This window comes from Dipteris shenzhenensis, chromosome 3 (assembly GCF_047967505.1).
Source record: "Dipteris shenzhenensis isolate YYH24624 ecotype China chromosome 3, Dip_SZ_1.0, whole genome shotgun sequence".
Lineage (NCBI taxonomy): Eukaryota > Viridiplantae > Streptophyta > Polypodiopsida > Gleicheniales > Dipteridaceae > Dipteris > Dipteris shenzhenensis.
Genome location: NC_141598.1, coordinates 14,164,742 through 14,179,638, shown reverse-complemented (window position 1 = coordinate 14,179,638; position 14,897 = coordinate 14,164,742). Strand labels below are relative to the sequence as shown.

Sequence of the window (14,897 nt, the reverse complement as noted above, 5' to 3'; positions counted from 1 at the left end):
GGATGTAGAGTACATCTATTTTTTCATGTTAGTAGGCTAAAAAGAAAGTTAGGAGATGATGATAATCTCATTGGAAATGAAGTCCTAGTTGAACTCATTGAACGTGCATCTTTACCACATGAACCAAAAAGAATTTTAGATAGACAAGAGAAAAGAATGCGACACACAATATGGCAAGAATGTCTAGTTAAGTGGAAAGATAGACCTGAAGAGAGTTCAATAGGGGAAAGGGTAGGCAATCTCCAGAAGAGGTTTCCCAATTTTGTTTTCGAGGACGTAAACCATTCTTAAGAAGAAGGGAATGTTATGTCAACCATAATTCTGGAACCATGTGGTGTGATTGTGGTTAGGTGGCAAACCAGAGGGCTTGACAGTGCTTGCATACTATGAGGCCTAGAGGGTTTGGGTCTACGGTCATGCCTAGGCCTAGACATTAGTTAAGAGGTGCAAAGGGGAGCCCATGAGTGGGCTAGAAGGGTAAGGTCCCTTATGGGACATATGGCACCAAGGGAGGAGGCCACTTTGCAAGCATTGGGCTAGGGGGAGGTTTCCAGAGAGAGATCTCCATGGTGATGTAAAAGGAAACAAGACTCACGAGAAAGGGGATCACTTGAAACCATGGCTGGGAGGAATTAGTAGAAAAGCCCTCTATGTTGGAAAGACTGTAACACTTACTAATGGATCCTGTGGCCGTGGTGCAAAAAAATTTCAAAGGCCCACAAAACATTGGGAGGTTAGTGTCGAAGGCCCACAAAAAAATTAAAAGGCCCACAAAAAAATTTCAAAGGCCCACAAAACGTTGGGAGGTAAGTGTTAAAAATAGACAAGCGTGTTGTAATGATCATGTCTTTGGACCTTGGAGTCAATATTTTCATTGTACTAACGTGCTTAGCACAGGGGAATAAATAGGATGGGAATGGGAAAAGGTGGTCCCATGCATATTTCTATCCTATTCCCATCCCACCATGTGCTAACAAAAAAAGAACTAGGGATGGGTTTAGGTGGAAGACACATGGCATCATTTCATGTGTTTAGGAGGTGGGAACCTCATGGGGACAAGGACACTTATCATCCTCTTATGTTTTGGAATCCCTAAAAAAGGAGAACCCATTCTAGTTGCTAGGGTCTAGAGGCCATGGTTCAAGATGGGAGAAAAAGTGGCTACTGATCCCATTCTAAATCCATCCTAGACCATTTGGTCTAGGAGGGATGTAATGATGACAAAAAGATTCCCATCCTAAACCCATGCTAGCCCCATCCATGTGCTACGGCCCTAAGAGGACCAAATCTTTTGCACAGATAGGAGAATCAGATCTCTTTTGTTGCATACTTTTGTAGAAATAGGCTCAACATACTTTCACAAGTCTTTTTCTACTTGTAATATCAGTATGGTTTTCTAAGCGGATCCTGTGTTCAGACTCTCTGATAGTTAGAATCCATAGTTGCTTCTATCATGAAAAAAGCTTTCCAATAGCCTCTTTCCCTTAAGATGTTATTGAAGAAGTTCTACCAACAAGGTTTTCACATCTTTTGGGCTTCCACCAAATTTTTTGTGGCGTCTTTTGGATTTGGACCAGTATTTTGGTAGTTGTAGTAGCACCAAATGTTATTGACATAAGCAAAGGATTTGTTTTATACATCTATAGGAACACTTTTAGGATAATGTCATAAGTTTTTTGCATTTTGAGATATTAGGAAAACAACCTGGTAGTTTTCTTAGTTTAGACTTTGTGAGATAACAAAGATATTAAGGTGGAACAAATAAATATCTCTACCAAATAGCTTGTTTGTGCTTTTATCAATCTTTTTCCTAGTTGTAATATCAAGAAAGGTGACTTAGTCCTTCCTTATCTTAGTACATTGTCAAAGAGTACTAGACAAGAAGAATTTGGATCCATGTTGGCCTTGAATCAATCTTTTTGAAGTTGTAATAGTAGCAAAGCTTTTTGATAGCTTGCTCTCTTTGTATAACATCCAACAAATTTTGGGAAACCTTCAATTATAATAGCAGCAAAGCTTTCTACATTGTGCTCTCTTTGTAGATCATTTTAGTGTATTTGGTGACAAGAATTAACACTCGAAGCATTTAGATGCTTGTGTCAATGCAATATAATGTAATATACTTTTTATGTAAAGATGGTATGCTCATAGTCACATGTAGTCTTAATAGAAGGTATAGAAATTCATGTAGCTGAGGCAGTGGTCATTTGGGTTGGCAAGAAAAGCATAGAATTTATTTTAGAATCCCGATATTTATATGATTTTTGGCAGATTTTAAGGTATTAAGCTTCAGGATTGCCATTGATTTTAGGGCTTCAAAAATTATTTTGCATGGGGGTTGATGTATTTGGTTTTAGTTGCCTGGTTATACATCCATATTGGGCACAACTAGTTTTGACCATCGCGATGGTTGACGTGGGCCATTGCACTATAGTATAATTTTAGCCATTGCAATGGTCACGTGCATAGATATATATTTTGCATCACCAACCAGCATGGTCGTTGCACTAGATGCATAGGTTGACATGGCCATGATAGTGGTCCATCAAGCATGGTTGTTGGCATGGTCTTATGTCCTCCACTAAGAATCTTATCAATGGCTTCAAAGATGCATGAGTAGTTCCACATGCAGGCACCAGAGCAAAACAATCTATTCAAACCAAACTATAAATTTATAAAAGAAGTATGCTACAACACACATATATTTACCAACCACACCTTAGTGCCTTTCCTACCACCACTCCCAAGGGGTGAAGTACATTGGGTCTACATATGTACTCTTGTTGCCTTCCATTGGTTGTCCCACATACCTAAATTCTCTTGAAAATCTTTCTTAGCATTCTTCCAATCCATCTTATGTACATGTGGCAGCCTCGGTCTGCACAACTACTTGCAAATAGTACTAAGTAGTGGTATCTAGCATATGAAAGTGATACTTAGCATCTGAGTGTGATTCCTATGATAGTTTATAACTATCTAGTACTAAATAGCAGTAGTACTCATTGACTGCAGGATGATGTAACTCTATAAAGCTCTAAGTAATGTGTGGGATGTTTTGCATACTATTTTGGGCTAATCCTAGGCTTGCAAACATCCTTCTTGTTTGAGGACACCCCAGTGTTGTCTCTTGAGAAGTCAACGACACATTAAAAACCTCAAAACTCAAGAAATCTTGCCTCCGCCTATTGACATCAAAATTGAGAAATCTTGCAGGTGCCTTTGACCTCCATTAGCCTATTTGGAATTGGCTCCTTCTATGTCAACACAATGCATCTTAAAATTCCTTGCTTGAATACCTAGGGCCTTAGCAACTTCTCAGGGGGTGCACTACTAAGAAACCCTATGTATCACATGCGTTCAAGAGGTATTTAAAAAATCCCCCCCCCCCCCCCAATAAAACCACCCCTCTTTACTTATGAACTAATGGATTCTTTGGTAAGGTTGAATTAAAAAAAACCTCTTGTTATTGTAATCCTATTAAATTTTTCCGGAAGTTAAATTAAAATACCCCTCATTTTGAATGCATGTGGTAAATTTTTTTTTAGGTGAACCCCTCGAGCCCAATTTTGGTATCACTAAATTGTTTGTGTCTTTTGTATATTTTGTATTAAGATTGGGAATGGAAGTTGTTATGAAAATGAAAATGCTCATTGATTGACCGAAAAGGTAGATAGTGGAATGCGTTAAACTTCTTGATTGATTCTGTTTTAAATTGTGAATGGTTTGATAGTGGAAAATTATTTCTAATTAGTATATGAAAGTGTTTTAAAAGTTACTTTATAATTGTGTAGAATACGAATTCTTAATGGGAAAATGAAAGAACGTACACACACACATACCATGCAATGGAATGGCGATTATTAGTTAGTATAGTAAAATAGTTAGTTGCATAGCATTTGTTAGTTAATAGTATAGCAAAGTTTAGTATAGGCTAGTAGTAGGCAAGGAACGGTGTTGAAGATGCACATGCTCAGCAATGGAAAAGGAACAACATACATGCATGACAAAATGCATAGGTGCAGTGTTGCAAGGCATTAAATTTTAACAAAGGACAAAAACATGATAAAAATTTGTTTGAGGTAGTTTCATATAGTTGCACACCGATGTGTTTTGAACCCACGACCTCTTTCTAGCCACCGCAAGGACACAACCATACACCCAATGCTCTCCTTAATAAAGTTTGTGCTTTACTTCATGGTATTTTCCACATGGCACACAAACAATAACCTAGGCCTAACCTCACCTAGACCTAACCCTCAGATCTAGATTGGTCACATCATCCAACACTTTGGATCTAACCTTCAGGATACAACATCATAGACCCTAACTAACCAATTTTGACTAAAGAGACGTCCTATCAAACAGACCCTAGTCGAACGACTCACCGAATTATCTGAGTGGATCACCAGAATGGACTTCGATCGATTTGGCTGACCATCTGGACATGCCTCGAGATAAGCAAAGGAAACTGGCACTGAGAGCTTGGAGGTACAGCCTGATTGGAGGACATCTCTATTGCTAAGGCAACAGGTGAGCTCCTATAGAGATATCTTGCCACAAGAGCTAGCAGTTGCGGTCAACGAGGTGCACAAGGGACTCATAAGAGGATGCTTCAATGGGGAACTTACAATGAGGAAAGTCCTTCAAGCTAGGTTATGGTGGAGCACCTTGTTTAAGGATGCCCCTACGCTTGAAATTTCTTTTGTAAGTTCAAACTACACTATGCTATTAAAGCATTCCCTTGATATAATACAATTCTAGCCTCTAACTTGTACAAGTAGGATAGAAATGTGAAAGTTTGAAATTCGTCCCTCTATCGCTAAAATGTGTGGGCAAAGAATGTACTTCCAATCTCTAACTTACACAATTAGAATAGAAATGGGAAGTGAAAAAGAAAAAGAAACATGCTACTCAAACCTACACAATTAGAATAGAAATGTGAAAATTTTAATATAAAGAAGCAAAAGAGAAAAATAAACATCTTTTGCAACTATCTCCTCTAGCATTTTTTTCAAGTCCAAAATTGTTCCATTCTAGTAATGTGTCACTCTAATTGCATTCAGCAAGAAAGAGTCCAAAATTTAAAAGCAAAAATTCAAGAAAACAAAACAAATGCTTGTCTAGGGTATCAAAAGTCAAAAGCATGAAAAGCCCTCTTAGGAAAGTTACCTGTCACTATGAGTTTATACTTCAAAAATGCTAAGATTTTATAGAAAATAATAAAGAGGCTTGTATGTACATATAAAAAGCCTAAAACAAAAAATAAACTCCTAGTATAGGATCTCTCTTTCACACTAATGTACATGCATAGAAATGTGTTCCTAATCCCAATAAAAAGGATACTCAATTGGGGAACCTCAATGTAAAACTTTAGTCTCTTTCTCAAAATTGTCTAGGACCCAAACACACAAGTGGTAGAAGAACTCAGAATCATGGATGATTTTTTCAAGTTAGTTTCATTAAGAATTGAAACTTTCATATTGATGTCGAGCGTTTGTATGCCTGAATAAAAAATTCCTTGAAAGATTCGCTAGGATTTGAAAATTTATGCAAAAAATGTAAAGTTTCGTTAGGATTTACATTTACTTCAAAATTAAAAAGAAAATGTATAAGTGTTCTACATCCTATTCATATCGTGAAACCAAGAAAATGAGCTCAATAAACTTTCACCAAGATTTTATATTAATATATAAGCATAGCTTCAATAGAAACATCCATGCTCAGAATCCCATGGAAAAGGAGATACTCTTATGCTTGTCAATTCAAGGGCCATTTTTATGTTGCCAAAACGCTTTCAAAGAAGATGATACAAAAAATAACTTTTGCAAAGATCAACAATATTTTCTTGCACTGACTAAGCTTTAGGAATGCACTATTCGATTATACAACAATTATCTAAACACTTAAGAAATCACAAGTTGTTGTGAAGCTTAATGAAAGCAAAATATGAAAGTGACTACTTGCAAGTTATTGTGAAGCTTGATAAAAGCCAAATAGAAAAGGGGACAAAATGTATGACAAAGGAATACCCTAGATAATAGAGCAACTACCCTAAAAAACAACCCAAGATACTTTAATTTCAATCTACATATGGTGGCCTTGATCATATCTAAACATTCTTTCATTATCAACATGTTTCTAACTTCATAAAGGTGTTTCCCCTTTGCCCTTTCCATCCTTAAAATGTGCGTCTAGCTTCCTTAATAAGGACCTTAGTTTTTGTATTCTATGCATCAAAAGCCTCATTATAATGACATTTATTTAGGACTACAACAATGCTAATTCGTTAGACCTTATAACCATCTTTTAAGATTGCTAATATTTGTGTTGTAAAAGCACATTGACAAAATCAGCCACCCCATGAGTACACAGAGTGTTCGAGATGGCTTTGTGTGGGTGGCTGGAAACGAGTCTATAGATGTCCTTGAGCTAGGTTCACAACAAGCAGATGACCAACTCCCCCTCATGAGTTGGCAATCTGTAATTTGGTGAGTGAAATTCAACGATTATTATAAATATATTTTGTGAGAGAAAGAAAGAAAATTTTATGAAAAAGAAAAAGAAAATACAAGGAGGAATTAGGGAGATTCTTACAAACACTCACAATTCTGTTAAGAATGATGAGGGTGGATTAGTAGCGACAAGTGGCGACCTAAAACCATTAAAGCATCATCTCAGTTAGACCAATGAGGACATTGAAGAGTAGAAAGAAGAGGAAATGTATAAAGTTCAAAATAAACCCAATGAGAAAGTTAATGTGTTTTGTGAGGACTTGTACGACGAGCACGTGGGTGTGAGAAGAGGCTTGGATAGCACTTGAGGGGGGTGTATTAAAGAGGGGGAGGCAGGAAGCATGGAATGTATGACAGGGAGGCGAGGGGAGTGAATGGGTAGTGGGTTTTAGAAAAGGGAGGTAGGAGGCGTTGTAACTTACATTCCAATTTGCAACCATAACATATGCAAGCAATTATGGCTCTGAAAGGGGAATCCAATCACAAGAGTACAACTGGTTGTGGAAATTACTATAATATGAAGGTACCCAAAGCAGAACGTGTGAGAAGACAATGGTCGCATGACAGGAGAGAGTTACTATTTACTGTTGGAATTGATAGGATATTGGAGGAGTGCATTTTGTCTCTGTTTGTAATTTTTTTATGTGTTCTTTATGTCACCGTCTTCTTCAATTCATCCTTGTCAGAGATCATTCTCTGAATGAGCGAGATTATGTCCCTGCACGAAGGATGTGCAGTTTCTCATCGGCTTGATGAGGATGTGATGTGCGCAGAGCTTCATCAGTGAGTGAGTTTAAGGTCCCGGCTCTCTGATGATGATGACGATGACGATGAAGAACGAAGAAGCACAGCTGATCTCCACGATCTGTGCTGTCGAGTCAGGTGATGGGAGTCGGGACTCGGCATCCGGCGGTGCAGCGTCTGCTCGCTTAATCAGCAGCTTGTTTCCTGCTGATGAAGAGCTCAAGCAAGTCTGAGGGGGGCTTTTTAGTGTGTTGCAGATAAAGCTAAGGTAATGGGTGGTGCGATGGTGGTGTCTTGATGGGCTTGGAGAGGGAAGGGGGAGAAGGAGTGAGCTGGGAGGCAGGTTGTGGACGTGCTGGGGCCCCGGGGGGGTGAAGGTTGGAAGGGAGGAGAGGGAAGGCGGAGAGAAAACATAGGAGCGGAGCTCGAGGAAGGGTGGGGGGTGCGAGGACGAGGTGGGAAAGGAGGAAAGGGGGGGGGGGAAGGGGGGAGACATAATGGGCTGTAGGAGGTGTGATAAGGGGAGAGAAGAAATGGATGGTGGTGAGGAGGTGCGAGTATTTGCTGTAGTCGCATGATAATAAGCAAATGGGTATATAGTGAGCAACACTGTGAGTTTGATCTACAAAGTTTGGAACGTGACAGAAAAAGAGAAGAGACACGTCTGCATCTGCTCCTACACCTCTTCTTGTTGTGCATTTGCATCTTTCTGCATCTGCTCCAGCACCTGTTGTTGTTGTTGTTGTTGTGATTTGCACCCTGTTGATGTAGGTTTTGCTTCTTTCTGCATCTGCTCGTACACCTGTTGTTCTTGTTGTTGTGATTTGCACCCTCTTGATGTGGGTTTTGCTTCTTTCTGCACCTGCTCCTGCACCTCTTGTTGTGGTTTGCTCCAAACGGTTTTTGCTGCACCTGATGGTTGTGAAAGATTTGCTGCACACATCCTCGTAGCAAACACAGTCCTTGCTGCTTTCCTGCTCCTCTTGTTGTTGGTTTTGGCTCCAAAAGGTTTGCTGCAGAAATCCTCGTAGAAAACACTGTCCTTGCTTCTTTCCTGCTCCTCTTGTAGTGGTTTGGGCTTTGCTGCAAAAGTCCTCGCAGAAGAAGAAGAAGACAGTGTCAGACAGAGACAACACAACACAGAAGCGCTCTCTCTCTCTCTCTCTCAGGCCCCCTGCTCCATAGTCCTTTTTGTTTCTTTTCCTGTGAGCTAGCTGTGCTTTTCGACTCGCACAGTTCACAGTCGCACTCCTGTCTTTGTTCTATTGACCCCTCCTGTCCAAACCTCGACACAGATTCACTTACATCCAACATGGCTTTCAGCAGCCTGTCCTCTGTCTGACCGCACCTCCTCGGTCCTCCCTGTTCCACTGCGGCTCGCCACCCTCCTGGAAATCCTATTCTACTACTTTGAGCAGCCAGAAATCCACACATTTCACAAGAATCAATCGATTCCGTTGGGAACATGGGTCAGATGCGGTTCTGCCCTCGAGACCCCTCCTCCTTCCCTGATTCAGCCCCCCCCCCTCCTCGTCCTTTCGCTCCTCTTCTCGACTCCTCTGCAGCTTGCCCTTTGCTTCCTCACCTTGGTATCGAGTATTCCCCCCAGCTCGTCTCCTCCCCTTGCTCTACCAGCGATCAAGACCGTCGATTGGTGGATACCATCTCCGAGGATGATCGCGCAACGCTTCTTCCCATTATCCGCATTGCTTTCCCCTCCCTGAGACACTCCATGCCCGACCCATTCACTGCTTGGTACTTTCCCTCCGATGACCGCATCACGGGATCTGTGGGTTCCATCAAGGAGGAGGACCCCGAGCTGGAAGAGTCGCATTGTCATTCCTTGGATATTGCGGGCTGCAAACATGAAAACAAAGCGGAAGCTCTGCAATACGATTTCATTCCCACCGTTCCTTCTACGATTGCGGAAGCGCATTATTCTGCAGATGTTTGCGGTCTCCACTCTCAACACGAACTCACACAGTGGCCAATTGGAGAAGTTGGTAATAGGGCTGCTAATGTTGTCAAGTCAGAGACCGTCTCAAAATTGGACGAGTTTATTTCTCGTCAAAGATCTGAACCCGAAGCATCTAGCCTAACGGATGCCAAGCTTTCGCTCTCTATATCTTCGGGCTGTGGCTTAATAGGCGCAATAGAATCCTCGGATCGTACCACACCAGGCGCCTCTCGGAATGTTTTTGTGCAAGGACAGACAACCCAGCACGTTGAAGACTCTAGCGAGTTGGTCCGGAGGGGACACTGTGGTAGCGCTCCATCTTCCATCGACAGTAGAGAACCCGATGTAGAATTTAGGCGTTTAAAGGGCAGCCAAGCCGCAGATCAACGGGATGCAGGTCAACCGCTAAAAGGCTCCCAAGCTCATGGCTGTACTGAGTTCGCGCGGGATTTTCCCTCAGATCCCGAGGAAGGGGCGAGTCTTGGTAGGGATTTTGAATTGGCTTGTGCTTACGAGAATAAAGCCCAAAGCTTAGTAGTCACAGAGTCGCAGGGGGTGAGTGCCATTGTTGCTTCAAAAGTTGATCGTCGTAATTTTCCAGAAGTCAACCGGAAGCGACGGAATGTCATCAAGAAGGCTGTGGGCTGGGTTCGGAAGAAAAGAGCAACACAACCCTCCGGTACCAGGGTAAGCCATAAACGGAAGTGTGCTTCAGACTCTTGCACAGGCTGTGAACCAGAGTCCAAAAGGAGGAGAGTCTCTACTTGCAATTCCTGTGAAGTTACTCGAAGCACCCAGTGTACTTCTCTGCCCAAGGTAATTGCAACTCGTCTGAACATTATACATCACTGAGATAAGCGATGTTAACGGCTTGAAACGATGTGGAGTCAGGAATAAATCTATAATCAACCTGTCAGCGTCTATCAATGGCATTTATGAAAGCATTGTGCTGTGGAAAATATATCAAGTCCTGTGCTCATAGGGATAATATTAGCATGTCGTCCTCTCACCATTTCAATTTGCTTCAGGTTCAATCCCTCTCCATTGTAACGAAAAGGTGGAAGGAGGAAGTGAAAGCCAACAGGTGAGCATGACCTATGTGTTATATAGAACAGACTCAAGGTTTTTAATAATATTAAATTTCGAGTTTTCAATATGTTAATACGATAGAGCAGGGTCTTTGCCAAGGCTGACAGATTTGTTTGCGGTCCCAACAAATATGCAGAAACTTATGCATGGACACAACTTTGAGCACTCATTTCTCAGGTATGCATTGGTTCCTTGAATGGTGTGATTGTATCATTGTATCATAATAGCCTTTCATGCTGAATGATCCATTTTAATCAAAGGAATCCAATGTTGTCTTTTTCAGCAATGAACACAAGCCCTGCTCGCAAACAGTCATCTTCAGTATACGATTGGTCCAATTCACCATTGTCAACAGCTTTATTCCTTGTTCTGTTAGAAACTGGAAGCCATGGCGTGACTGTCTGTGAGGCTTTGAGAAAATTATTGAAACAGGGCTATTCGAAGCTTCTCAGCTTGAACAGCGAACCTCGAGCAGTGCAGGTCAAGATGGCTCTTAGAAGATGTCCTGATTTCAAAGAGCTCAAGAGCCGTAGATTTGTGTTGCGGGATTGCAGAAGGGCTGAGGACAAGAAGCAAATAATCAAGGCTGCTGCACACAAGCAAAGTAAAGAGTTTGCAGAAGACCATGGGCACGAGAAAGGAATTTCTAAGAAGGATCTATGTCAAATGAGACAAACAGTGCAAGGATGCTCAAAACAGCCGACTGGAAATTCTGTTGCTGATGAATGTAGAAGTTTCGGACAGGAGATGAAACTTGAACAGTGTCGTAAGACAGATGGAAAGCAATGGCGGTGTTCACAGCAAGCCAAGCCAGGCCTTCTTTACTGTGAGCACCATTACCAGTGCCGGACAAAAGCAAGGATGAAGGTTAAAGATTCACATACCGTCATCCAGCAGATATCCATGGAAGAGGGGTCTCAGACTGTAGCTGATAGCTGTTCAGGGCCAAGCAGAGAACATTCTCAAGGAGAGGAACCCAAAATTGGTCGCTGTCGGAGAACTGATGGCAGGCATTGGCAGTGCTCCAAACAAGCTAAGTCAGGTTCCATATATTGTGAACATCATCAAGGAAGGCGGAAGAAGGGAAAGGCAAAGGAGAGCGGATCTGGGTCTGGACGAACCACAGCGGCAAGAGAGGGAAAGCAAGAGAGAACCACAGAAGCAAGAGTGGCAAAGCAAGAGCTGCAGGTTCCTGATGTATGGGCAGTAGATAGTGCAGTCAATGATGCTAGTAGAATCACCAAAGGCAATATGCATCAGCAATGCACAACTGCAAGACAACTAAAGCAAGTTTTTCCTGGGTATGATCCATGCACTGTGAAGATGCCACAGGTTGTCTGGAAGGGAAATGTACATCCACAAGTAGCTGCATTTCGTAAAGAAACAGTGCGAGAGCCACACATTTTGGACGGGTATGTTCTGGACAGGCCTCAAAGTGTCGTGCATGGATTGGAAGGAGAGCCTGAGAGCAACGGTCATGGAGAAGTAGCACTAGGACTGCAGGGAATGAGTCATATGGCTGCAACCCCCTATAGATGGAAGGGAAAAACAAGCTGCAGTGGGCAGGCAGATGTAGATCAAGTGCTCCAAGCAGCAATAGATGCATCTTCTCAGTCTGCTGCTGATCCTGTGACAAGGATGCTGACGTCTAATCAACATGGTCAGGGGAAGAGAGATGCCAAAAAAGCTTTACAATCAGTGGATGCCTCGAGTGTAGAGGAGTCCTCAGCTGCATTAAACGGTTGCTGCCCTGCAGAAAACTATGCAGATGTTCGAGGCAAGGATGAGCGTTTAGAACGCTGTCACAGGAGAGATGGAAAACGGTGGCAGTGTTCTCAGCAATGCAAGCCAGGCTATATTTATTGTGAGCATCATCTAGGACGCCGCCACAAAGGTCGGGCAGTGGCTAGTGGGCAGACAAAGCCTGCTATACAAAAAGACCTACACAAGTGGGTTTCATCATTGAGTCGAGGAGGCTTTTTGAAGGGCGGCTCTGTTAATTACAAGGATCTTCAGTCAAGGGAGCAGTCACACAAAGAGTTGTTGCATGTGACTGATGATTGCTCCCAGAGTGCAACTGCTGCCTGCTCTGAGCATGGAGACGCAGGGCTGCAAAATGTGAAGAGGTGTCACAGGTCTGATGGAAAGGGCTGGCAATGTTCTCAACAAGCTAAGCACGGTTTTAATTATTGCGAGCATCACCAGGTGTATCTGAGCAGGCGGACAGTTCCCAAAGTATTGAAGAAACAAACTGGAAAATGCACCTCATCTGATTCAGGAAAGAGCTGGTCTGACATGCTGACAATGGGATGTGGCTCTGGTAAGGATGTATCTCTGGCAGTGAGGTGACCGAATGCATCACCACTGTGCATACAGCTTCTGAATTGAGTCTTCAGCCATACAAACTTTGACATTCAGTAGTAATGGAATGAGGGGACAATATATGCCTTTTTGCAGCCTTTCCATGAAGCAAGATGCACAACCATAGTACGTATGCTTTCTGCTCAGTTGGTTTTTTGGTATCTCCACGATCCAGCAGTACCTTCAAGGTGCACTTTGCTAATCATCCTGATATTGCTTTTCAGTACAAGTCAACGAATTCCCATGAGTGATTCATGATTATACTCGTGAGTTGTAGTACTTCTGTGAAGAGTGGAGATTTCATTGAAATCAGGTCCTTGATATTTGGATTTCATTTCTTGTTATTGAGATGAGCAGCTGATAGCCTTTCAGATGAATCAAACTGCCTTGCGTAGGTATCCTCTATTCTGTACATCGATGGAAACATATCTGGTAAGTCTAGGCCAAGCATACAGGCAGCACTTTTTGGGATTGTAGTAATTCCGTAATGCTTGCTATCCATGGTACTAGCCTAGCCGTCCAGAAAGTTGGGCTACTGGGCACACAGCTTCTTTTTTTGTACTAAGATCCGAGTTTTGATACCTGACAAAACAACCATCACTCTGCTTTCCTAATCGGATTTGCAGTCTATTGAAATATGCAAAACGAATTTTTACCAGGTATAGAAATGGTTGGTTGATGCAGTTTGCAGGGAGCACTTCCTTTGACTCCTAAGAAAAAAGTAAAAGCTGTTCCTTTTGGCTAACTTTAGGGTGCTTTAAGGTGGATTAGTATATCAAGTTGTATTACAAAGAAATTGGTTTCCTTGTTGCATTCCAAAAAAAACGTGGAGGGCACCATTCAAACTAGGTAATGTCAATTTCCCATCACCATGCATGACGTGTATTTTTTAATCAATGATGTTATGGAGTCGAAGGTTTGTTTGAAGCTTTGTGATTCATGTGAAAGGTTTCTAGGTCAAATCTTTCACTGAAACGGGCTAACCTTCGATGAAACGCCTTGTTGTTCCTTTTATACTATCATGCCATATTTCTATTGGGATGATGCACGTTATAGAGTCCTAGAAAACATGTTTTCTATAGTTTAGGCACTCTTTTAGGTGAAAGGTTTTCATTGCTATGACAAGACTGGGCTTACCTTGGATGAGAGGCCTCATTGTTGTGCGATTTATACTGCAGCACAATATTTTCTATTGGGAGGATGTGCATTCCATGACCATGCCTATTGCTCAGGATGTCATGACCATTCAAACACTAAAATTGAATTTTGACTCTCATTGTAAATATGAATGAAAATTGGACTTACCATAACTTCTCCCCCCAAAAGGAATGAACCGATCTAAAAATGTACTTTAAAACCCATGACTACGTTGCTATATAGAAATATGTTAACAGCTTTTTGGAAGATCCTTGTGTGTTTTCTTGCTTTGCATTGGTGTTGGAGAACACCAAGGACCAATGAATACAATTGTAAGTTTCCCTCAAAAAGGACTGAACATGTCTATTGGATCCTCATTGAGAGCTGATTGGCTGGGTATGGTGGATCGAATAGAAACTTCTTGCCTATTCTTTGTTTGCCATTGGATTGGCTACTAACTTCTTGGGGCGGGTAAGCTTGGACACCATGTTAAGTGCTTTGGACATTTTGACTTTCTTTCATTGTGATGAACGGTCTTGTTAGTTGATTGTTGCCTTTGGTCTACAAGCAATGATCTACCAAGTGGACGATCAAGGTTTGCTTCTTTCCCAGCCCCTTATGTGAATCTTCATATTGGGGGCCTACTTCTTTGGTTTTGATTGGTTGTTGAGCATGCCCAAGTGCTCACTTGATTGCTTTGTGGGGAGATTGAGCTTGACAATAGTTTTTTACTAGGCAAATGCTCATATTAGGTCCTACCTAGCCTTAACATACGAGAATGTGTCCCTTTGCTGAGTTTGTCATTGTCAAGAATGTGGAATTTGTATTGGGAGTTGTAGAAAGGTGTTATGGAAGGGGGAGGTGATTTTTGCACTAGTGGGTGAATGGTGGTGATTATTTGCCTTAGAGTCATGCTAGTGTTTGGGTCCTTATCCTCAGTGAGATGAGTTTGAGCTCATAATTGGTCTTGCCATCCTTTGGCTTGAAGCTACAAAAATACGATAATATATTTTAGCTGAGTCTATGAAGAAAACTTAGTTTGTCTCGACTCTCCATCTAGTATTTGCAACAACTGAATGGCAACTTGTGTGAAACGA

The 14,897-nt window shown here is 41.8% G+C and overlaps 1 protein-coding gene across 2 annotated transcripts; it reads left to right on the top strand.

The window, feature by feature from the left end:
- The first annotated feature begins 8,542 nt into the window (after positions 1-8,542).
- Positions 8,543-13,311, top strand: LOC147903399 (uncharacterized). Of its 2 annotated transcripts, XM_087400364.1 has the most exons (5): positions 8,543-9,697; positions 9,815-10,029; positions 10,242-10,297; positions 10,439-10,479; positions 10,586-13,311. In XM_087400364.1, the coding sequence occupies exons 1-5, from the start codon at positions 8,722-8,724 to the stop codon at positions 12,649-12,651; spliced, it is 3,354 nt and encodes a 1,117-aa protein (XP_087256490.1). In that variant the 5' UTR covers positions 8,543-8,721; the 3' UTR covers positions 12,652-13,311. The 2 variants fall into 2 exon arrangements, with proteins under 2 accessions (XP_087256490.1, XP_087256480.1); XM_087400354.1 differs by having other exon boundaries at positions 8,543-10,029.
- Positions 13,312-14,897: the final 1,586 nt, after the last annotated feature.

Bases quoted from the DNA above. Each gene is read 5' to 3' on its own strand.
- LOC147903399 (XM_087400354.1), top strand. From the start codon at position 8,722: ATGGGTCAGATGCGGTTCTGCCCTCGAGACCCCTCCTCCTTCCCTGAT. The intron at 10,298-10,438 runs GTGAGCATGACC...ACAAATATGCAG, and splicing joins GAGGAAGTGAAAGCCAACAG to AAACTTATGCATGGACACAA. The intron at 10,480-10,585 runs GTATGCATTGGT...TGTCTTTTTCAG, and splicing joins TTTGAGCACTCATTTCTCAG to CAATGAACACAAGCCCTGCT.